This window comes from Anolis sagrei, chromosome 3 (assembly GCF_037176765.1).
Source record: "Anolis sagrei isolate rAnoSag1 chromosome 3, rAnoSag1.mat, whole genome shotgun sequence".
Lineage (NCBI taxonomy): Eukaryota > Metazoa > Chordata > Lepidosauria > Squamata > Dactyloidae > Anolis > Anolis sagrei.
The window spans coordinates 8,771,898-8,797,527 of record NC_090023.1 but is presented as its reverse complement, the minus strand read 5'-3'; the positions used below and the strand labels follow the sequence as shown (position 1 = coordinate 8,797,527).

The window sequence follows — 25,630 nt, the reverse complement described above, 5'->3', positions numbered from 1 at the left end:
CTAACGGGAGCGGCGCTTAAGAAGCATACAACTCCTCCGTTGTGCCAGCTCCACTGGCTGCCAGTTTGCTACTGGGCACAATTCAAAGTGCTGGCTTTAGCCTATAAAGCCCTAAATGGTTCTGGTGCAACTTACATGTCTGTACGCAACTCCCCTTATGAACCACCTAGGGCTTTAAGATCATCTGGGGAGGCCCTGCTCTCATTACCGCCTTCATCATAGGTACGTTTGGCGGAGACGAGAGGCAGGGCCTTCTCCGTGGTGGCCCCTTGGCTGTGGAACGCCCTCTCTATAGATATTAGATCGGCCACCTCCCTTTTAACATTCCAGAAAAAAGTCAAGGCGTGGCTTTTTGAACAAGCATTTCCAAATGCAGAGTAACTGACATAGGAAAATAGAATGACGACAATGAGACCGGACAACATTTTTAACAAGGTGACATTATGAATTTATATTTTATCGATATGTTTAATTTTTATTATATGTTATGTTTTTAATTGTATTTATGATATTGTAAGCATTGATTTTTACCCTGTTAACCACCTTGAGTCACCTACGGGCTGAGAAAGGCGGTATACAAATACAGAAAATAAATAAATACTGAAAGATAGTTCAGGTTTCGCAGCTTAATTCACATAATTTGACATTTGTATTGTTGAAGGCTTTCATGGCCTTTCACTGGGTTGTTGTAGGTTTTTTCGGGCTATATGGCCATGTTCTAGAGGCATTCTCTCCTGACGTTTCACCTGCATCTATGACAAGCATCCTCAGAGGGAGTGAGGTCTGTTGGAACTAGGAAAATGGGTTTATATATCTGTGGAAATATATCGCCATTTTGGAGGGAGAGGCGCTTTCTTCCTGTCGCTTTTCACAAAACAGCAGAGGGAAAACAATCAGGGACATCTAATCACCTCTCAACAAAAGATTGCTCCAGGCACTGCCAGGCTATCAAATGTTAATCAAGGTGGTCAGTTGAAACATTCACACCTAGCTCCAGCAGACAAGAGTTCTTTGCCCCACCCTGGTCGTTCCACAGATATATAAACTAGGGCTGGCCGATTTCGTTCGTTAATTTCGTAATTTGTTATTAATTCGTTATTTTTTTTAATAACGAAGCGATATTGAACCATTCAGGAGCAACTAAAAAACGAAACGAATTTTTTCAATTCGTTTCGTAATTGTTTCGTAATTGTTTCAAAATCGATTCGTAATTGATTCGAAATCGTTTCGTTATTACTTCCGCATGTCTGGTGCAAGTTTTAGGGTTGCTGTTTGTTTTCTCAGTGAAAAAAAAATAAATTATCACACCAACAGTCAACAACAGAGGGAGAGGGAAGCTTCCTGTCCCATTTGGAGGTTTTTTTAGCGTATTGCGCAATTGCGCCCGCCATTAACGAATCGATTTGTAATTGTTTCGAAATCAATTCGTAATTGATTCATATTTTACGAAATTTCGTAAATATCGAAAAAAATTTAAAGAAAATTTCGGAATTCTTTTAAAAATCGAAACGCAAAAACCCCCTAAAAACGAATCGAGTTTAGAAACAAATTTTTCCGTGGTTGCCCAGCCCTAATATAAACCCATTTTCCTAGTTCCAACAGACCTCACTACCTCTGAGGATGCTTGCCATAGATGCAGGCGAAATGTCAGGAGAGAATGACTCCAGAACATGGCCATATAGCCCGAAAAAACTTGCAACAACCCAATATGACATTTAATAGGCTCAGAGGTGGCCCTAGGTAATTTTCAAGGGTAAGCAAACAGTATTTTGACACCCCACCCCCCAACCAATCACTGATATATATTTTCTGTTCATCATGGGAGTTCTGTGTGCCATATTTGGTTCAATTCCATCATTGGTGGAGTTCAGAATGCTCTCTGATTTTAGGTGAACTATACATTCCAGTAACTACAACTCACATATGTCTATTTTCCCCCAAGAGTGCCTGAAGAGCGCCCCTGGGCAAAATCAACTATGCTGCAAATGCTTACTTTGCGTAATGGGTTGAGCCACCCCTGAATAGACTTTTCCGTAATATCTCCTTATTATCCAACATTTTCCCCTTATCCAACGTTTTGCCGGCCCGTTTATGTTGGATAAGCGAGACTCTACTGTATTTGCTTTCTTTCCACATTGCCTTGGCAAACACACAAGGAACCTTGCTGTTTCCTATCTGTCTTTTCCTCACTTATGCTGCACAGCAGTGTCCTGGGGTCTCTCCAAAAAGGAAACAGCTCGGCCCCATCATGTCTTCAAGAGCGACACAATTCGAACCAGACGCGTGCATCTGCGGTGCAGACACATTGCAAAGGGAAAGGGGCACATCTGTAAAAGGGGATTTCGGGGGCCGTGGGTTCTTTGGAAAAGCTCAGATGCTGTCAATGTGAGAGAAGAAGTCGGCGGCAGGCATGCCACCCCCACGCAGCGAGCGCTCCAGGAAACCAGACTTTTCAATTTTGAAATAAATATCAGGGTGGTTTGGAACACACGGCGCACATCACACAGTTCTCTGAAAGTCATGACCAAAACTGGAGAAAGCAGGATGAGTCCTCAAGAGAGCCAAGGAATCCTCTTTGAGGAGTGATCTTTGCTCACCCACTCCCCTCCTTGGCTGACTAGCTCTGGCTCTCGGCTGGATCTCTCACTCATTCAGCTCTGGACGGCGCATGCATGCGCTCCTGCCTTGCTCTCTGTTTGACATTCTGCAACGGAAACCTAGAAGAGCCAACCTTGTTGCTGCAACATTAGGTGAGTACAAGAGATTTGGGGGGTTTGTTGGGTTTGTCGGTCTTTGGAAGGAACTCTAAGCAGATGTTGGCCCTGATAAGTAAATAGAGGAATCTGTCTGACTTCTTTGACTCTTTCTGGAGATGTTTATTCGCACCCGGTAAAAAGGAACATCTGCTCTTTATTTGCCTGGACTTTCATAGCGAAGGGAAACTAAACCGGAGAGCGAGCACGATGAAGCAATTGGCAATTCAGGCATGTTTTTGAAAAGGAAGGTTTCATGACCTCCAAGGGCCATCCAGTCCAACCTCCTTACATGTAGGGAGACACAATTAAAGAACTCCTAACAGATGTCCATCTAGCCCAGGTACGGGCAAATTTGGGTGCTTCAAGTGTTTTGGACTTCAACTCCCACCATTCCTAACAGCCTCAGGTCCCTTCCTTTTCCCCCTCAGCCGCTTAAGCGGCTGAGGGGGGAAAGGAAGGGACCTGAGGCTGTTAGGAGTGGTGGGAGTTGAAGTCCAAAACACCTGAAGCACCCAAGTTTACTCATGGCTGATCCAGAGAAGAAGACTCCACCAGATTCCTAGGCAACACATTCCACTGCCAAACAAATTTTACTATCAGAAAGTTCTTTCTAATGTTTACTTGGCTTTGTTTTGAATATATTTTGGGTGCTACTTGTCCCGTTGGGTTGCTGGAGAGAGTTTTGGAAGTCTTTGGGTGCATCGAATGCAGTTTGACACCACGTGAACTGCTAAAGCTTCATGCTATGGAATCATAGTAGTTGTGGTTTGGCCAGGCACCCGTCCTCTTTGGCAGAGAAGGCGAAAGAGCTTGCAGAACTACAACTCCCATGATGTCGCAGCATTCATAGAATCATAGAATCAAAGAGTTGGAAGAGACCTCATGGGCCATCCAGTCCAACCCCCTGCCAAGAAGCAGGAAAATTGCATTCAAATCACCCCTGACAGATGGCCATCCAGCCTCTGTTTAAAAGCTTCCGAAGAAGGAGCTTTCACCACACTCCAGGGCAGAGAGTTCCACTGCTGAACAGCTCTCACAGTCAGGAAGTTCTTCCTCATGTTCAGATGGAATCTCCTTTCTTGTAGTTGAGCCATGGCAGTTTCACGTAGTGCCAAACTGCATTCATTCTATAGTGTGGATCAGTGTTTCTCAACCTTCCTAATGCCGCGACCCCTTAGTACAGGTCCTGATGTTGTGGTGACCCTCAACCATAACATTATTTTCGTTACTATTTCGTAACTGTCATGTTGCTACTGCTATGAATTGTAATGTAAATATCTGATATGCAGGATATATTTTCATTCACTGGACCAACTTTCATTCACTTGTGCCAAATACCCGATACGCCCAAATTTGCATACTGGTTGGTTTGGGGGGGGGTGGGGGTGATTTTGTCATTTGGGAGTTTTAGTTGTTGGAATTTATAGTTCACCTACATGTAATGTAAATATCCGATATGCAAGATGTATTTTCATTCACGGGACCAAATTTGGCACAAATACCCAATATGACCAAATTTGGCACAAATACCCGACATGACCAAATTTGAATACTAGTGGGTTTGAGGGGCACGATTGATTTTATCATTTGGGAGTTGTAGTTGCTGGGATTTATAGTTCACCTACAATCAAAGAGCATTTTGAACTCCACCAACGATGGAATTGAACCAAACTTGGCACACAGAACTCCCATGACCAACAGAAAATACTGGAAGGATTTGGTGGGCATTGACCTTGAGTTTTGGAGTTGTAGTTCATCTACCTCCGGAGAGTACTGTGGACTCAAACAATGATAGATCTGGATCAAACTTGGCATGAATGCTCAATATGCCCAAAGTGAACACTGGCGGAATTTGGGGGATATAGGCCTTGACATTTGGGAGTTGTAGTTACTGGGATTTATAGTTCACATACAATCAAAGAGCATTCTGAACTCCCCCAATGATAGAATTGAAGCAAACTTGGCACACAAGAACTCCTATGGCCAACAGAAAATATTGGAAGGGTTTGGAGATCATTGGCCTTGAGTTTTGCAGTTGTAGTTCACCTACATCCAGAGATCACTGTGGACTTAAACAATGATGGGACTGGACCAAACTTGGCACAAATGTTCAATATACCCAAATGTGAACACTGGTGGCGTTTAGGGAAAATAACCCTTGACATTTGAGTGCTGTAGTTGCTGGGATTTATATTTCACCTACAACCAAAGAACATTCTGAACTGCACCAATGATAGAATTGGGCCAAACTTCCCATACAGAACCCCCATGACCAACAGAAACTACTGTGTTGTTGTAGGTTTTTCCGGGCTATATGGCCATGTTCTGGAGGCAATTTTTCTCCTGACGTTTCGCCTGCATCCATGGCAAGCATCCTCAGAGGTAATGAGGTCTGATCTCAACCTGACCTTCAGGTTGAGAAACGCTGGTGTAGATGCACCCTTAGAGTCAAATTCCCACTGGATCATGTAACTCAAGGGGTCACCCTAAGTCAGTCGCTACCTCACAACCACTGCCTTGAGATAATCGGAGGAAGAAGGTAGAATGGAAATGCAACTAATAAAGGAAATAAACAAGCCAGCCCCACTCAACTCAACAAGACTTCCTCCAGAGTAATCCTGCATTTCTGTTACGTAGGGGAAATCTGGCCTGACTGCATCCGATGAGTGTGTGTTTGTCTGCTTTTCAATTAATGTCATGGAAGAAGGATTAAAATTGAAACATGATTCTGAATAATACCAGGTGGGGAGTCAATGAGAGGAAACAAACTTGACGACAACATGGACTTTTTCGTCTGTTATGTCACATGGAACTACGGTTTGCCAATTGGTTGCTTTAAGATATTGACTACACCAGTGGTTCCAACCCATGGCCTGTGGCCCACTGGTGGGCCGTGAGACCTAAAATAAGGTCTGTGGCTCTAGATTATTAAATATGGTTTTCTGTGGGTGAGCAGATGACAATTACTGGGTGGCATGTGTTCTGTATCAGTGACTATAGCTGAAGTGGTCTATCCAATGCAATTGTCTGAATTAGCACCGCAAATAACCAAACCGAACCTAAAGTTGACCAAAAACCGATTCGTAACCCTTTTGGTACTAATGTTGGGGAGTGGTCTCTGGTCAAAATGGTCCCTGGTCAAAGTGGTCTCTTGCCAAAGTGTCTCTTGTCCAAGTTGTCCCTGGTCAAGTGGTCCCTGGTCAAAGTGGTCCTTGGTCAACATGGTCCCTAGTCAAAGTGGTCTCTTGTCAAAGTTGTCCCTGGTCAAGTTGTCCCTGGTCAAAGTGGTCCTTGGTCAACATGGTCCCTGGTCAAAGTGGTCCCTTCTCAAAGTTGTCCCTGGTCAAGTGGTCCCTGGTCAAAGTAGTCCCTGGTCAAAGTGGTCCTTGGTCAACATGGTCCTTGGTCAAAGTGGTCTCTTGTCAAAGTTGTTCCTGGTCAAAGTGGTCCTTGGTCAACATGGTACCTGGTCAAAGTGGTCCCTTCTCAAAGTTGTCCCTGGTCAAAGTAGTCCATGGTCAAAGTGGTCCTTGCTGTCCCAGCTCCACTGGCTGCCGATCAGCTACCGGGCCCAATTCAAGGTGCTGGTGCTAACCTACAAAGCCCTAAACGGTTCCGGCCCAAAATACCTTGAGTACCGCATCTCGGCCTACGAGCCCACGAGGACCTTGAGATCATCCGGGGAGGCCCTTCTCTCGGTCCCGCCTGCCTCACAGGCACGTTTGGCGGGGACCAGAGAGCGGGCCTTCTCGGTGGTGGCCCCCCGGCTGTGGAACTCCCTCCCTGCTGAAATTAGACAGGCGCCTTCCCTCATGGCCTTCCGCAAGGGCCTGAAAACCTGGCTCTTCGGAAAGGCCTTCAATTAAGTGCTATGCTTTGGAACGACCACCGGAATGGACTAGGATTACGAGACGGATTATGACCCAAACAAGACGAAGCGGATTTTTAGTCTAGTTTAATTAATTGTGTGTTAGTATGATGTATGTTTAGCCCTGAATTTATTGTAACTGTTGTCTTTTTGTTCTATGTTCTGTACACCGCCACGAGTCGCCTTCGGGCTGAGAGTGGCGGTTAACAAATGCCAATAATAAATAATAAATAAATAAATTGATCAACATGGTCCCTGGTCAAAGTGGTCTCTTGTCAAAGTTGTCCCTGGTCAACTGGTCCCTGGTCAAAGTGGTCCCTTCTCAAAGTTGTCCCTGGTCAAGTGGTCCCTGGTCAAAGTAGTCCCTGGTCAAAGTGGCCTCTTGTCAAAGTGTCTCTTGTTAAAGTTGTCCCAGGTCAAGTTGTCCCTGGTCAAAGTGGTCCTTGGTCAAAGTGGTCCCTAGTCAAAGTGGTCTCTTGTCAAAGTGGTCTCTTGTCAAAGTGTTTCTTATCAAAGTTACCCCTAGTCAAAAAAACATTGGGAACCACTGGGCTACACAGACTTCAAGATGTTTCTGGACTACAATGCTCAACATTCCTCAATCTGCCCAAGGCTGCTGGGAGATGTAGTCTTGTCACTACTGGAGTCACATGTAATAATCATTATCATAATAGTCATAATCATAATAATACACTTTATTTATATTCCACTAAATGGGCTAAATGGGCATTCAGCACTGTTTATATAGGGATATGATTTTTCTCCAGAAGTTGCAGGACTACAATTAATCCTGGACTAACAGCAACTCAAATATAAAAAGGTAATGTTTGCCCCTTGACATTAAGTCTAGTCGAGTCCCACATTGGGAGGTGGTGCTCATCTCCATTTCTAAGCTGAAGAGCCAGTGTTGTCCATAGACACCTCCAAAGTCATGTGGCCGGCATGACTGCATGGAGCACTGTTACCTTCCCATCAGAGGGGTACTTATTGATCTACTCACATTTGCATGTTTTCAAACTGCTAGGTTGGCAGAAGCTGGGGCTAACAGCGGGAGCTTTCCCCTCTCCCCAGATACGAACCGCCAACCTTTTGGTCAGCAAGTTCAGCAGCTCAGCGGTTTAAAGTATACAATATGTGTGTGAAGATGCCTTAAGTTCTGAGTTCTCTGTTATGCTTTCATCAGATGTTGCTGCACCAGTCCAGCAACATCAGATACATTGATTAATTGTCCATTAAGGCTGCGATCGGATACTTTTCTTTTAGCAAACAAGTCCCATCAAATTAGGAGAGAGAGCTAACTATGCAGAGAATAAATCGAGGTTCAAAATCACTTTAAGAGATTGGAGAGCTGAGCCAAAACTAACAAAAATCAATTTCAACCAGGAGAAATGTAAAGTACTGCCCATCTAGACAGAAAAATTGAAATAGGATAGATATAGGATGGTTGGCTCCATGTGAAAGGAATAGAGGAGTCTTAGCAGACCACAAACTGAACATGAGCCAACAGTGTGATGCGGCAATGCAATCACAGGCTGCAGCAATAGGATATACGAGTAGTGTCTAGATGGAGGAAAGTCATAGTTTCACTCTGTTCTGCATTGGTCAGATCTCAGAAGAAGACGACCAAGAAGATAGATGGTATCCAAAGGGCGACCAAAATGGTCAAAGGTCTCGATGCCATGCATAAAGAGGAGCAGCTTAAGGGAGCTGGATATGTTTAGCCTGAATAAGGTTGAGAGACATGGGTTGTTGTAAGTTTTTTTGGGTTATATGGCTATGTTCTAGAGGCATTCTCTCCTGATGTTTCACCTGCATCTATGGCAAACATCCTCAGAGGTAGTGAGGTCTGTTGGAACTAGGAAAATGGGTTTATATATCTGTGAATGACCAGGGTGGGACAAAGAACTCTTGTCTGCTGGAGCTAGGTGTGAATGTTTCAACTGACCACCTTGATTAGCATTTGATGGCCTGACTGTGCCTGGAGTAATCTTTTGTTGAGAGGTGATTAGATGTCCTTGTTTGTTTCCTCTCTGTTGTTGTGCTGTTGTAGTTTTAGAGGTTTTTTTAAATACTGGTAGCCAGATTTTGTTTATTTTCATGGTTTCCTCCTTTCTGTTGACATTATCCACATGCTTGTGGATTTCAATGGCTTCTCTGTGTAGTCTGACATGGTGGTTGTTCGAGTGGTCCAGCACTTCTGTGTTCTCAAAAAAAATGCTGTGTCCAGGTTGGTTCATCAGGTGCTCCGCAATGGCTGATTTCTCTGGTTGAAGTAGTCTGCAGTGCCTTTCATGTTCCTTGATGTGTGTGTTGGGCAATGCTACTGCGTTTGGTGGTCCCTCTGTAGACTTGTCCACAGCTGCATGGTATACGGTAGACTCCTGCAGAGGTGAGAGGATCCCTCTTGTCCTTTGCTGAATGGAGCATTTGTTGGATTTTCTTGGTGGGTCTGTAGATAGTTTGTATGTTGTGTTTCCTCATCAGCTTCCCTATGCGGTCAGTGGTTCCCTTGATATATGGCAAGAACACTTTTCCTCTGGGTGGATCTTCATCTTCACTCTCGTGGCTTGTTCTCGGTGGTCTTGCAGCTCTTCTGATGTCTGAGGTGGAGTCTCCCTTGGCCTGGAGAGCCCAGTTGAGGTGGTTCACTTCATCTTGGAGGAGGTGGGCTTCGCAGATTCTTTTTGCACGGTCTGCCAAGGCTTTAATGGTGCTTCTTTTTTTACTTGGGTGATGGTTGGAGCTTTTGTGTAGATATCTATCTGTGTGTGTGGGTTTTCTGTAAATGGTGTGACCCAATTGTTGATCTGGTTTGCGGATGACCAGAACATCTGGAAAAGGCACTCTTCCTTCATTTTCTTTTTCCATAGTGAATTGGATGTTTGGGTGGATGCTGTTAAGATGTTCCAGGAACCTGTTGAGTTCTTCTTCTCCATGGCTCCAAATCATCATCATTTCATAACTTATTAATCGCCCTCCATCCGAGAATGCTCCAGGCGATTTACAGCTAAATTACAAAAGATAAAATACATACATACAAAAATTAAAAATGGTGAAAGTGTCATCCACATATCTGAACCATGGAGTGGGCTTTGTTGTTGCTATGACAAAGGTGTGAGTTTGCTCCTTTGTTGGAGCTTCCACAACTGTTTGTGAACACACACTAATCTTCATCGCAACAAAGCAATTCCATGTAAACATTAAGAACAACCTCCTGATAGTTAGATCTGTTCAGTGGTGGAATGTGCTGCCTGTCTGACATTTTTATGTAGCGGCTTTATGGTCATCTGTTGAAACTGTTTTGATTGTGTATTCCTAACTTGCAGAAAGGGGGAGGTCTTCTCTGCAAGTGGTCCTTGACGTCTCTTCCAGCCTTCTGATTCTATGAATGGGCTTATCTCTAAGCAAAGAAGTATAAAAAGTTGGAAAGGATGTCGAAAGCCCACCTATTGCAACCTCCTGCCATGCAGAAATACACAGTGAAAACATTCCCAGAAAGACAGCTGTCCACCATTGAACAGCTTTTACAGCCAAGAGGTTCTTCCTAATGTTTCCTCTCAATTTAATCAGCGCAATTCCTAAAAATACATCTACACTCTAGAATCAATGCAGTTTGAAACCACTTTAACTGCTATGGCTCAATGTTATGAAATCCTGGGAGTTGTAGTTTGGTGAGGCACCAACACTCATTCACAGAGATGGCTAAAGACTTTGGAAAAATTACAAGGTTTCAATCGAATGAAATAATAATAATAATATGATATTAATAATATGATATAATCCATATAAATAAAAATGTAATGTTCGTTTGTGGGATTAACAGAACTCAAAATCCACTAGGGGAATTGACACCAAATTTGGACACGATATGTCCTTCACTCATAAAAACACTGAAAAACACAGCAGAAAGGACTGAAAAAGCCTCCAAAAGCTAAATGACGAAAAGGTAAATGACAATACAGAAAAAAGGGAAGAAAGAAGGAGGGAAGGGGAGAAAGAAAGAAAGAAAGAAAGAAAGAAAGAAAGAAAGAAGAGAAAGAGGGAGGGAGGGAAAGAGAGAAAGAAGGAAAGGGAGAAGGAAGCATGGAAGCAAAGAGAGAGAGAAGGAAGGAAAGAGGTAGAGAAGGAAGAAAGGAAAGAGGGAGGGAAAGAAAAAGGGGGAAGGAAGGAAATTGGCAGCGAAGGTGTAGAGAAAGAGGGAGGGAAGGAAAGTGAGAAGGAAGAAAAGAGAGACAGCAGAAGAGAAAGAAAAAGGGAGAAGGAAGGAAAGAGATAGAGAAGAAAGGAAGAAGAGAAGGAAAGATGGGAAGGAAGGAAGGAAGGAAAGAAGGAGTGAAGGAGGGAAAGAAGGAGAGAAAGAGGGAAGGTTGGCCACAGCAACGCGTGGTGGGTGCAGCTAGTAATAATAATAATATAATAATAATAATGATAATATGATATTAATAATAATATGATATCATAATTATATATTTTATATTACATGTAATATTGCTAATAATATTACAATATAATTGTATAGTACAATATAGTGATGTATAGCACTGATATTGTACTGTGCTAATAGTATAATGTAGTGTGTGTGTGTGTATATATATATATATATATATATATATATATATATATATATCTAAAACCATTACAATTAAAGTGGATCCAAACTGCATTAAGTCTGTGGTTTGGTGCAATACTAGTCTGCAGAGCATCAGAAAACAAGCTGGCTCCACCTTCTAGTGGTTTATTTCTTCTGACATTTAAATATAGTTTCATGTCACACCTCACTCTTTACTTTGAATGAAACTGGGAAGTAAATAAATCAGACCATGAGGCTTTTGTGTGAAATGGTTCTGGGAGATATTTGTAAAAGGCTTGACAGGGAAGGTTTCGCAACAGAAACATGAAGTCATCCAATGAAACTGATTGGGAGCAGCTTGCAAAGAGAGCACATTTTTGTACATGGCTTAGATAGCCAACACTACACTTGCACAGTATAAATTCACAGCAATGTAATTACAAGTGGTTGCTGTCCACCATCCTCCTGCATTGCACAATTGATGATATATCTAGCCATGGGTCTTTTTTATGGTCCCCTTGTGCAAAGAGGAATGTGCAGCAGCGGATGTTTCTGCCATCCCGGTAAATCTCATCGAAGGCAGAAGCAAATCCAAGAATGCACAACTGCGTGGCTGCAATCCTGTTGGTTAAAACTCCAAGTAGAGTAGACCAATTCAATGATTTCTCAAATGATAAGCAACATAGCGATACAGGAGTTGATTTGGTAGCTCTGTTCTAGTTGGGACTAATGCTTATACTCAAGGAACCATGAAATGAACAGACTTGTTGTACGAGGGCCAAATGTGTGCTGTGTACAGGATACACCACATATGTTATGACATTCTATGTATCACCCCAGTTTCAGGAAGACCTTCTCAGGTGGTTAATTGCAACTCCTTTCTGGTTCCCAGCTAACATAACAACACATAACACCCTGGGCATTCCATACACACACACACCACACTTGCCCAGCTTCCAACAGACCTCACAACTACTGAGGATGCCTGCCATAGATGTGGGCAAAACATCAGGAACGAATGCTTCTGGAACATGGCCATACAGCCCAGAAAATGTACAGCAACCCTATAACAATATAGTTTAGACATGGCAAACTTCAGCCCCCCAGGTGTTTTGGACTTCAACTCCCACAATTCCTAACAGCCTACTGGGAGGGCCTAAGTTTGCCCATGCTGCTTTAGAGCCTACCCAGAGAACAAAGTTGGTAGCACAAGCTTCCATAGACTAAGTCCAGCTCTACGTTGTAGACTAGGTGCAAGTTGATATCACTCTACACCAAACTTTGCTCCTCCTGAGATATTTTTGGGCTTCAGCATACAGAATCCATGGTTGTTGTAAGATTTTTGGATAGTTGAGATCCAAAACACTTGCAAGACCAAAGTTTGAAGACACCTGCCTCTTAGATGTGTGGTTATAGAATCCTAGAATCATAGAGTTGGAAGAGACCTCATGGGCCATCTAGTCCAACCCCCTGCCAAGAAGCAGGAATATTGCATTCAAAGCACCCCTGACAGATGGCCATCCAGCCTCTGTTTAAAAGCTTCCAAAGAAGGAGCCTCCACCACACTCCGGAGCAGAAAGTTCCACTGCTGAACAGCTCTCACAGTCAAGAAGTTCTTCTTCATGTTCAGATGGAATCTCCTCTCTTGTAGTTTGAAGAAACTAAGCTGAGATGGTTTATCCAATGCCGTTTTCTGAATAAGTGCTTCAAATAACTCCAGAACCGGGTCTAAAAACCAAGACACCACCATCGAATCTTTTGTTTGACTGTATAATTATTCCACGTGAATATCCTTTCATCATGAACTCTCAAGGTGACCATCTAATCCTGTTTCCCCATCACCAATATTAAGATGGAATTGAAGGAAGGTTGGGAGTCTATGTAGACAGACACTGTGAGACCAGAGATAGTCATAGATAGAGCTGTCGCCAGAACTTATCTCTTATCTCCAGACTTTATGAGAAGTGATTTGGAAGAACCTTCCCCCTTCTCTTCCTGCCCCATTTTGCCTGGCCCCAGTCCTTTGAGGCTTCTTGATAGTCACGCCTTTGGATCCTTTGAAACTATCTCTAGAAGCATTTATAGCAGGGAGAGACTCTAAAAGTAAACACACTTTCCAATTGTTTGTGACTGAGTCAAGCGATAAAGACAGGGGTCATTCTGCAAGCAGAAGAACTTGGGAAAGTTTCTGGACTACAACTCCCAGCTGCCCCAAGTCAGATAGTGCATTTAGACTGCTTAAATTAGAAAATGTTGACCATTTCCACTACCTTGGCAGCCACTTCTCCACCAAAGTCAACATCGACACCGAAATACAACACCGCCTGAGCTCTGCGAGTGCAACATTTTTCTGAATGAAGCAGAGAGTGTTTGAGTACCGGGACATCCATAGGGATACAAGGTGCTTGTTTATAAAGCTATTGCCCTCCCAATCCTGCTATATGCCTGCGAAACGTGGACTGTCTACAGACGTCACATACAACTCCTGGAACAATTCCATCAGCGTTGCCTCTGGAAAATCCTGCAAATCTCTTGGTAAGACAGGCAGACAAACGTCAGCATGCTGGAAGAAGCAAAGACCACCAGCATTGAAGCGATGGTCCTCTGCCATCAACTCTGCTGGACCAGCCACGCTGTCTGGATGCCTGACCACCGTCTCCCAAAGCAGTTGCTGTACTCCAAATTCAAGAATGGAAAACGGAATGTTGGTGGGCAGGAAAAGAGATTGAAAGATGGGCTCAAAGCCGACCTTAACTACTCTGGCATAGACACCAAGAACTGGAAAGCCCTGGCACTTGAGCACTCCAGCTGGAGGTCAGCTGTGACCAGCAGTGCTGCAGAATTTGAAGAGACACAAATGGAGGGGGGAAGAGAGAAATGTGCGAAGAGGAAGGCGCATCAACCCAATCCCGACCGAGACCGCCTTCCACCTGGAAACCAATGCCCTCACTGTGGGAGAAGATGCAGATCAAGAATACGGCTCAACAGTCACGTACGGATCCACCAGAACACTGATCCTGGAAGACTTTCCTACTCGGCCAATGAGGGATCGCCTAAGTAAGTAAGTGAGTAAGTTACACTGCATATTCAATGCAATATAATGTGCACTCAATGCAATATTTTGCTATGGCTTGATAATATAATCCTGGGATTTGTAGTTTGGCGAGGCATCAGCTCTCTCAAGAAGAGAGAGCTAAAGACCTTGTAAAACTACAAGGATTCCATAGCAGTGAGCCATGGCAGTCTAAGTGGTGTAACACTGCATTGATTTTACAGTTTAGGATAGTTTTGGCAATATATTACCCCTTCAGTGGAGCAGATAGCAAAGTGATTGATTTTGTATTGAGACTTAGTGTGCTGGTTCTGAAAGAACTTAGTTTGTATAAACCATTTAAAATTGCCAGCCAGTGAGAGCTAGATCAAGCATGGGCAAACTTCCAGCTGTATGGAATTGTGGGAGTTGAAGTCCAAAACACCTGGGAAGCCCAAGTTTGCCCACAAACTCTAGTACCTACAAACTCCAGGGTTCTAAAGTTTAAAAAGAATTTTACTGCTTTGATTATATACTCCAAAAAGGCTTTGAGTCCTTTAAAGTTTGTACTAAAACCCAGAGTGAATTCTTCACCCAGCTGATATAGGAAGCACTGATAGCTGTGGCACTCCAGTGATGGACTTGCTTGACCTCTCTCTAATTGTGGTGTCTTTTCTCTTGCTCTCCAGAGCCATGCAATTCCACTTCTACTTATTCTTTGCAGTGCTGAACGGGGGCATCTCAACCTATCGGCCCATGGAAGTATCGCCCTGTGAAATGGTAAGAGCATCGTCAGACTGATTCATCTAGTTAGCTAGCTAGCTTGCTTGCATGCTGCCTTGCTAGCTCGAGTTCTAGTTCTACTTCTAGTTCTAGGTATTACTGGGAGAATGTATACTGCACAGTTGTGCAATTGTACAGGAAAAGATCTGATTAACGAAGTCTCCAAACTGGGCGATGCAGTTGGGTTCTTAAATGTTTTGTCTAGTTTCACCCCAGTTTGATGTTATCTCCTTTAGGTTTGGTAATATCCTATGCATCAGCTAAGTTTTTTTCCCCCTCATCTGTTGTTCAGCAATTAATCACTACACAAATACACACTTGCAGGCATTGTATGAACCTGGAAAAACACTACTTTTATTTGGATGACAACTCCCAGCATCTGGCCATGAAAGATGTTCATAGTATTCTGGGACTTGCAATCCCCCTTCCTGGCCTCCTCCTCAAACTTTAGCTCTATTACCAAGTTGAAGATGGGAGTTAACGAGAAATTGACTTAACTAGAAGAAAATGGTGTTCAATTCAATTGAGATCTCCAAAACATTTATTTATTTATTTATTTATTTATTTACTTTACTTATATACCGCTGTTCTCAGCCCGAAGGCGACTCACAGCGGTTCACAACAATTAGAACAGCATAGAACATATCCCTGAACTCAGATATTCTTAATTTTGAGGCTATACCAAGACTCTTTAGCAGAGGAAATTCAAAACCTTGCTAAACTACAAGTCCCAGGAGTCCATAGCATGGAGCCAAAGTGGTGTCCAACTGCATTAATTGTACAGTCTATATCAGGCATGGGCAAACTTCAGCCCTCCAGGTGTTTTGGACTTCAACTCCCACAATTCCTACCGACTGTAAGGAATTGTGGGAGTTGAAGTCCAAAACACCTGGAGGGCCGAAGTTTGCCCATGTCTGGTCTAGATGCACCCTAAAACAACTTTAGGGATGGAACTAATATTCTCCACTGCTGATTCATGACCCAAAAATGGGTTTCCTAACACCTCAAAAAACCTCAATAAGAAGGAACAGCAAAGTGGTAAGAATATTGTGTAATTTTCAATATCCTATTTCCCCCCACAGAAATAATTCTGTGCAGAAATGCTCACGTATCTTTTGTATAAACATAATATTATTATTTGTATAATAATAATAATAATAACAACAACAACAACAACAACAACAACAACAACAACAACACGGAGGGCCTGATTCTGGCAGTCCAAGAACAAGCCATTAGAACCAATGCCATCAAAGCCAGAATTGAAAAGTCGACAACAGATCCCAAGTGTAGACTCTGCAAGGAAGCAGATGAAACAATAGATCCCATCCTCAGCTGCTGCAAGAAGATCGCGCAGACAGACTACAAGCAGAGGCACAACACCGTTGCTCAGATGATTCATTGGAACTTGTGCTACAAATACCATCTGCCTGCGACCAAGAATTGGTGGGATCACAAGCCGGAAAAAGTTACAGAAAATGAACACGTCAATATGAGGGGATATGATAGCCATGTATAAATATGTGAGAGGAAGCCACAGGGAGGAGGGAGCAAGCTTGTTTTCTGCTTCCCTGGAGACTAGGATGCAGAACAACGGCTTCAAACTACAAGAGAGGAGATTCCATCTGAACATGAGGAAGAACTTCCTGACTGTGAGAGCTGTTCAGCAGTGGAACTCTCTGCCCCGGAGTGTGGTGGAGGCTCCTTCTTTGGAAGCTTTTAAACAGAGGCTGGATGGCCCTCTGTCAGGGGTGATTTGAATGCAATATTCCTGCTTCTTGGCAGGGGGTTGGACTGGATGGCCCAGGAGGTCTCTTCCAACTCTTTGATTCTATTCTATGATTCTAAAGTCCTCTGGGACTTCCGAATTCAGACAGACAAAGTTTTGGAGCACAATACTCCTGACCTCACAATTGTGTTAAAAAACAAAGTATGGTTTGTCGATGTTGCAATCCCAGGTGACAGCAGGATTGAGGAGAAACAACTGGAAAAGATGACACAATATAAGGATTTAAAGATCAAACTGCAAAGACTTTGGCACAAGCCAGTCAAGGTGGCCCCAGTGGTGATCGGCACACTGGGTGCAGTGCCTAAAGACCTTGGCTTGCACTTAAATACAGTCGCCGCTTACTGGGATCTGCACGCATTATTCGCTGATACATCACACAGTCCTAGACACTCTGGAAGTGTTCGACGTGTGATCCAATGCAACAACCAGCAGAGTGATCTTGTCTGCTGTGGACTCATCTTGTTGTGTTTCAAAGGATGATGATGATGATGATGATGATGATGATGGGTTGTTGTAGGTTTTTTCGGGGTATATGGCCATGGCCTCTAGACCATGGCCATATAGCCCGAAAAAACCTACAACAACCCAGTGATTGCGGCCATGAAAGCCTTCAACAATACAATAATAATAATAATTCCAGTGCTGCAGATATGGGAGTCATGCTATACATTCGTACAACTTAATTGTACATGCATCTCTCTCTTTGGCCCCAGTCCATCAAGGGGTCCTCTTGCATTCGCTTATGTGTGTATAAATGTGTCTCTCTGCCATCAAATCACATATCCATGTATGGCGACACCATGAATTTCTTTGGGCTTTTTAATGGCAAGGAACGAAGCAAGAGCATTTAATGGGATTTCAAGACCTGCTCACAGAGAGGGTCGCAGTGACATTTCTGGCTCGGAAGGCGATCCCGTTGAACGAAACATGAATCCTTTGACCTCCCTTTGTCCTCCCACAGAGCCCTCCTCTAAGAAAGAGAAACACACTTGGAGTATCCTGCCTTTGCTTTATTTTTTTTCCAAACAAACAATTCTAACATCTCTTTTTTTCAAAGAGATGTTAAAATTGTTTGGTTGTAAATTGCCTTTGCAAGGTTTTAGCCTTCTCTGCCAAAGAGTGCTGGTGCCTCACCAAACTACAACTCCCACGAATGCATAACCTGAGGAATCTTGGGGCTCTTCCTGCCTTGGAGCCTGGCAATTCCATCGACGCCTTGGTGACTCTCTATAATGGGGAGATGTCCAGGGCGTTAGATGTGATCGCACCCGAACGCCCCATCTCGTTGCGTCGTGACAGGCCATCTCCCTGGTTCACCGGGGAGCTGACTGTGATGAAGCATGCAAGAAGGGGGCTAGAGCGCAAATGGAGGAAATCTCGGGTCGTGTCTGATCGAGCACGGGCTAAAGCCTCTCTTAAGGCATACTCCGTGGCTATACGGGTGGCCAGGAAATCATTCACGACCACCCGGATAGCGTCTGCAGCAAATAGATCATCGGAGCTGTTTCGGGTCGTGGGGGAACTCCTCCAGCCACCTGCGGTGGAGGAGGTCACTGATGACCCAGCAGCTCGGTGTCGCGATTTCGCACACCACTTTGCAGGCAAAGTCGCCCAGATACGCCTTGAGCTCGACTCCAATTTCATCGCAGTGCCAGAAGAGGTGACGGAGACATCTGCTTGTCCATCCTTGTGGGATTCTTTTAGGCTTGTTCTTCCTGAAACAGTGGAGGAGATTCTTGGGGCTGTGAGAGCGACCACCTCATCTCTAGACCCGTGCCCATCTTGGCTCATTAAATCAGCCAGGGAGGGGCTGGTTGATTGGTTTGTATTGATTATCAACGCATCGTTGGAGCAAGGGATTTTTCCATCTAACTTGAAACAGGCTGTGGTTCGTCCACTCCTCAAAAAGGCTTCCCTTGACTTCCGGTGGGAATGGCGACGGGGAAGCCTCGCTGAGGGAAAGCTCTCTCAGGGAGGACCTGTTTTGAGTAGCGAGGTCGAGCTATAGCTCCCCACCTTTGACCGGTTTGAAGGCGAAGGTGATCGTAAATCCCCTGGGTGCTTTGAAGACTCCAAGGCCCCCCTATTAAGGGGGAATCGAAGGATCTGAAAGCACCAAAAGGGGAGCGGGCTGCTCTACAGGATCAGGCTCGGCTGAGCTTGTCCAACCGCCTCCACCCCATTCATAAGATAAGAATTCTAAAGAAGAATGAACCCCCACGTTAGGGGGCTAAAGGGACTGTGTTCCTGAAAGAAGAAATTTCATCTTCAAGGTAATATAAGAGGGGGAGGGACCTACCCCTCGGAATCTAGGCAAAGAGGAATTAAATCAAGTACTTTTATAAGGAGAAAAGAAGAAGATAGTAAAGGAGAGAATCTATAATAAGAAGAGTGTTTTTATAAGTTGATTTTAAATTGGATGAACTTTAAAGTCTAAAGGATTTGGTATAAGTATTTTTAAAAGTATCAAAGAAAATAGAACTCTATAAATATCCGGACACTTGTACTCTCCTCTAAACATTAGGCTACACCCCCGGCACTGCTATCTAAATTAGAGACTTTAATGGGCACTACAAGAAATTGAATTAGCTTACAGTGTGAGGAGAAACGACCTTGGCTCCATTGTTGTTTGGTCTACGCTGGCCTTCTTTATAAACAATTGAAGAAAAGCAAGAGAGGAACTGACGAAACGGAAGGCTGCTGTGGAACAACACAGAAAGAAGAGAGCAGTGCAGGCTGGGATTGGTAGTCCAAAGGTCCAAAAAGGTTTTAAAGGGCAGAGAAGAGCATATGAGCACAAGGGCAGAAGTGAAGAAGATAGCAAAGCAAAGGACGCAAAATAAGACCAGGCCGAGAAGCAGACGATAATAAAATTAATAAAATTAATTAGAGGCATTTAAAATCAGCTGAGAAGAGAATCTTTAGATAGAGGGGTGAATATGGAGAATATTATAAAGGAGATTAAGAAGCTTTCTGAAAAACAAGATGCCATGAAGAAGGATATGACAGACAAACAAGAAGAATACTACAAAAAACAAGAAGAACATTACAAGAAATTAGATAAGGATCTTAAAGATATGAAAAAAGAAATGAAGGAAGAGTTTGGAGAGTTGAAGAAAGAACTAAACAATCTGGCAGGCGAGGTGGAAGTTTTAAAGGCGGGAAAAATTGAAACAGAGGAGACACAGGCGAAAATTATGAAGAAAATTAAGTCACTGGAGAAACAAAAAGAAAGAATGGAATTAGAACAAGAAAAATTACCACAAAAACAAATGGATTATCAATTAAGGCTAAGAAATATGCAAGAAGATTCAAAGGAAGACATAAGGTCAACAGTGTTAAATCTCCTGGCCAGGGTCTTGGAGGTGGAGGAGGATGAGCTTGAGCAAGAGGTGGATCAAATATACCGAGTCCAATTCACAAAGAAGAAAATACGGGATGAGATAGGACATGGATGAATTGACTTTTTTGTTGAAGAAAAATACAGGTATGATACTAAGAAGAACGAACTGGGATAATCTCCATGAATATCTGGACAAATTGGGAAAATAAGAAACAAGAGAGACAATTTCGTTTAGAACTTATTTTATATTTTTGAATAATAAGAAGATATGATCCAAGAAGATGGAATGGAAGTCATTTTTTTTGTTTTTCTTTTTTCTTTTTTTGTGTGTTTTGTGTATTTTTGGTAGTTTTTTTTTAATTTTTTTAGGGGTTATTTGGGATTTTAGCATACTTTTTGCTTCTTCTTTTTTCTTTTTTTTCCCTTCATTTCCTCACTTTCTTATACTTTATTGTTCTCACTCTTTGTAATCTATATAAAATTAATAAAATTCTTAATAAAAAAAAAAAAGGCTTCCCTTGACTCCACGGTGCTGAGCAACTACAGGCCAATTTCCAACCTCCCTTTTTTGGGTAAGGTGCTGGAACGGGTGGTCGCATCCCAGCTCCAGAGCTTCTTAGATGATACCAACTACCTAGATCAGTCACAGTCTGGTTTCAGGCCTGGTCATGGCACCGAGACGGCCTTGGTCGCCTTGGTGGATGACCTCCGCAGAGAACTGGACAGGGGGAGCGTGACTCTGTTGGTTCTCTTGGACATCTCAGCGGCTTTCGATACCATCGACCATGGTATCCTTCTGGGTCGTCTCTCTGGGATGCACCTCAGGGGCGCGGTTCTATCGTGGCTCCGGTCCTTCCTAGAGGGTCGAACCCAGCTGGTGAAGCTGGGAGACGCCTGCTTGGATCCCTGGCCTTTGACCTGTGGGGTCCCGCAAGGCTCTATTTTGTTGCCCATGCTTTTTAACATCTACATGAAACCGCTGGGAGAGGTCATCCGGAGTTTTGGAGTTGGGTGCCATCTCTATGCGGATGACGCACAACTCTACTACTCCTTTCCACCTAATGCCAAGGAGGCCCCTCGGGTGCTGGACGAGTGCCTGGCCGCTGTGTCGATCTGGATGAGGAAGAACAAGCTGAAAATCAATCCTGACAAGACAGAGGTCCTCCTGGTCGATCGTAAACCAGATCGGGGTATAGGGTGGCTACCTGTGCTGGACGGGGTTACACTCCCCCTGAAGCCACAGGTCCGCAGTTTGGGTGTCCTCCTGGATTCTTCGCTCACACTTGAGGCTCAGGTGTCGGTGGTATCCGGGAGGGCCTTTGCACAATTGAGACTTGTGCGCCAGCTGCGACCGTACCTCGCGAAGGCTGATCTGGCCGGGGTGGTCCATGCCTTGGTCACCTCTAGAATGGATTACTGCAATGCGCTCTACGTGGGGCTGCCCTTGAAGACGGCTCGGAAACTCCAACTGGTCCAGCGGGTAGCAGCCAGGATGCTAACTGGGGCTCATTACAGAGAGAGGTCAACCCTTCTGTTTAAGGAGTTCCACTGGCTGCCATTTATTTTCCGAGCCCAATTCAAGGTGCAGGTGCTCACCTACAAAGCCCTGAACGGTTTGGGACCACCCTACCTGCGTGACCGCATCTCTATCTACGAACCCACACGCTCACTTCGGTCATCTGGGGAGGCCCTGCTCGTGATCCCACCCACGTCGCAAGCGCGCTTGGTGGGGACACGAGACAGGGCCTTTTCTGTGGCAGCCCCCCGACTTTGGAATGCCCTTCCAAAAGATCTTCGCCAGGCCCCTACTTTAGCAGCTTTCAGAAAGAACCTAAAAACTTGGCTGTTCCGATGTGCCTTCTCAGATTAGGAATCCCCACCCAAGTCCTAGAAGCACTTTAGCACAATTACATTACTGCACACCGTACTATTTTATTCCTATGCTCCTCCCGCCACTCTAGCACTTTTAACCCTGTACCCCATTGCGCTGGCCGGCCCAGTTTTAAAGTGTCATGATGTATTGTTATTGTCGTTATTGCTTGCTTAACTATTGATTTGCTGTGTTTTCTACTGTTGTGTTATGTTTTACTGTATTGTGTTTTGAGGCTTCGGCCTGTGTAAGCCGCATCGAGTCCTTCGGGAGATGCTAGCGGGGTACAAATAAAGTTAATAATAATAATAATAATAATAATAATAATAATAATAACCTCAAGCTATCGCAGTTAAAGCAGTATCAAACTACAATAGTTCAACCATATCGATGCATCCGTAGACCAGCTTTTCTTTGAGTTCTTTGTGTGCCAGATGTGTTTTCTGGAATCCCTATTTCTTCTTTGCTGCTTTTGGAGAAATGGCTCATAGGGTGCCATTGCCAAACCATGACGTTCCAGTGTTTACTATCTTATCCTTCACTCTTTTCCCCCCTCCTGATCTGAATACGGGCAATTTGCAAGGGGCTATTCAGTAGGGAGCCTGACAATTAATTCAGCGTCTTCTGATTTTTTTCCAAGTGTTGTTAAAATGTCCTGGCTTCTCTCTTCTCCTCCACTTTCCTCCTTCGTCCTCAGTATATAGAATCAAAGAATCAAAGAGTTGGAAGAGACCTCCTGGGCCATCCAGTCCAACCCCCTGCCAAGAAGCAGGAATATTGCATTCAAACCACCCCTGACAGATGGCCATCCAGCCTCTGTTTAAAAGCTTCCAAAGAAGGAGCCTCCACCACACTCCAGGGCAGAGAGTTCCACTGCTGAACAGCTCTCACAGTCAGGAAGTTCTTCCTCATGTTCAGATGGAATCTCCTTTCTTGTAGTTTGAAGCCATTGTTCCGCGTCCTAGTTTCCAGGGAAGCAGAAAACAAGCTTGCTCCCTCCTCCCTGTGGCTTCCTCTCACATATTTATGCATGGCTATCATATCTCCTCTCATCTTTGTCTTCTTCAGGCTAAACATGCCCAGCTCCTTAAGCCGCTCCTCATAGGGCTTATTCTCCAGACCCTTGATCATTTTAGTCGCCCTCCTCTGGACACATTCCAGCTTGTCAATGGAAGGAGAAGCGTGGGGAAATATTAAACCCTATCTTGTAGACCAGGAAGGGGCAAACTTTCTAACTTGGGGGCCCCATAGTGGGCTGGAGCAGGGTGGGTGGGCCAAGAAGGAGGGGGTTCTCCCCAAGCCCCCTCCCTGCCCTTTCCTCCCCTTCCTCTTCTCTTTCAGAGGTAGAAAGTTGAAGATAAGACGGGAAACCTTTGGATCCCAAAAGAGTTGGTCAGGATGAGATGGTGGACGGGAGAGAAAAAATGTATCCATTAGACCCCTTATTGCTTACTCCTGATCCTAGAATCCTAGAGCTGGAAGAGACCCCCAACGGCCACCCAGCCCAACCCCCTGCTATGCAAGAAGGCACAATCAAAGCACTCCCGATAGACAGCCTCTCCACTAGAGAAAGGCCTCCGAGTGTGAGATAGGCCTCAGTATGAGAAGGCCTGGTATGAGAAGCTTTGGTGAGAGACCTCCCAGGTTGAAGGCCTCATGTGTGAAGCTCCTATGTAAGTTTGGTGTGAAAAGAGTCTCCTGTGAGAGTGAAGCTGTTTATCTGCATGAGAAAGAAGCCCAGCGTGGAAGCAAAGAAGGAAATGTAAAGAACTTTATTTGTGTTATGGAAACCTTGTTTTTGTAAATACTGGAATACTGTGTCCAATTTTGGGCACCACAATTGAAGAGAGATGTCGACAAGCTGGACTGTGTCCAGAGGAGTGTGACGAAAATGATCAAGGGGCAGGAGAACAAGCCCTACGAGGAGCGGCTGAAAAAGCTGGGCATGTTTAGCCTGAAGAAGAGAGACTGAGAGGAGACATGATAGCCATTAGACATGTGCAATACATGGTTCTAAATGGTTCTAAAGTACTTGCAAAACTAAAGTTCTAGTTGTGAAAACTAGGGGGTGCAAGTGCTTTGCTTCTACAGTGTTGCTGAAGTTCTGGTGGTGAAAATTACAGAACTCTAACAAAATTTTCAAAATTTCATTATTATTTCATTATTGGTGATTTTTATGACAGAACCTATTAGGAACTGCCATTTATAATGAAATTTTGAAAGTTGTGTTAGAGTTCTGAAAGTTTCGCCACCAGAACTTTAGCAACACTGTAGCAGCAAAGCACCAGTGCCCCCTAGATTTCACCACCAGAACTTTAGTTTTGTAAGTACTTTAGAACCATTTAGAATCATGGATTACACATGCCTAATAGCCATGTATAAATATGTGAGGGGAAGTCACAGGGAGGAGACTGGAGACTAGGACACGGAACAATGGCTTCAAACTAAAATGATCAAGGGTCTGGAGAACACGCCCTATGAGGAGCAGCTTAAGGAGCTGGGCATGTTTAGCCTGAAGAAGAGAAGGCTGAGAGGAGATATGATAGCCATGTATAAATATGTGAGAGGAAGCCACAGGGAGGAGGGAGCAAGCTTGTTTTCTGCTTCCTTGGAGACTAGGACGCGGAGCAATGGCTTCAAACTACAAGAAAGGAGATTCCGTCTGAACATGAGGAAGAACTTCCTGACTGTGAGAGCTGTTCAGCAGTGGAACTCTCTGCCCCGGAGTGTGGTGGGGGCTTCTTCTTTGGAAGCTTTTAAACAGAGGCTGGATGGCCATCTGTCGGGGGTACTTTGAATGCAATTTTCTTGCTTCTTGGCAGGGGGTTGGACTGGATGGCCCACGAAGTCTCTTCCAACTCTATGATTCTATGATTCAAGAATTCAATGACTGCTTAAGTCTCATTGACTGACCATCTGCGCAGGGTTCCATACTTTGCACTTTAACAACACAACTGTTCAATGCTAAGGCTTCCTACCAAAATAGAACTATAGAGGAGAGTCTACTAAACAAGCCAGTACCTGCCACATTCCAGTACTGCCATCTGTTGAGGATGCATTGTTTTTTAATGCAATACAACTGTTTTGGTTCACTCCTGACACGATAAATAAAAATCTGTGGAGAAGTTATGAAGGTAGATCAACCCTCGTGGGTTGTGTTTCCTCATCAGCTTCCCTATGTGGTCAGTGGTTTCCTTGATGTATGGCAAGTGTTCTGTCGCACGCTGGGCTTGTGCATAAAACTGTTGACAGGACATAAATTTTGTGTGCCCAACGGGACGCCGGGGCTGCCTCAGATTAAAGGCCATTGGATTTCCTTAAAACAGAGTCTCTAGATTGCTCAAAGGTTCAACAAAGTTCTTATTATTGAAAACAAACAAGTATTTCAAGGCTTCCTTAACAGTCTATTGGCTCTTTCAATCTTGTCCACAGGGAACAGGCACTATCTTCATAACTGTTATTTTAACTAATGGGGAAATCCTTAACTTCTAATCTGGGCAGTCTGTCTTTGCCTCTGTTGGCGCGGAGCCCCTGCACTCGGTACCAACTGCGTCTGGCTTCCGCGAGTGACCCTTACCAAGCAGAGCTTTGTAGACTTCCAGGGGAAAAGGAGTTCAGGT

At 44.1% G+C, this 25,630-nt stretch overlaps 1 protein-coding gene across 1 annotated transcript in view; it reads left to right on the top strand.

Moving 5' to 3' along the window:
* The first annotated feature begins 2,388 nt into the window (after positions 1–2,388).
* The window catches only part of LRRC32 (leucine rich repeat containing 32), a 35,069-nt gene continuing 11,827 nt past the window's right edge, over positions 2,389–25,630 (top strand). The window contains exons 1-2 of the mRNA XM_067466466.1: positions 2,389–2,750; positions 14,915–15,005. Coding sequence (XP_067322567.1) covers positions 14,919–15,005 — 87 coding nt within the window. The 5' untranslated portion in view covers positions 2,389–2,750; positions 14,915–14,918. The remainder of the gene's footprint in view (positions 2,751–14,914; positions 15,006–25,630) is intronic.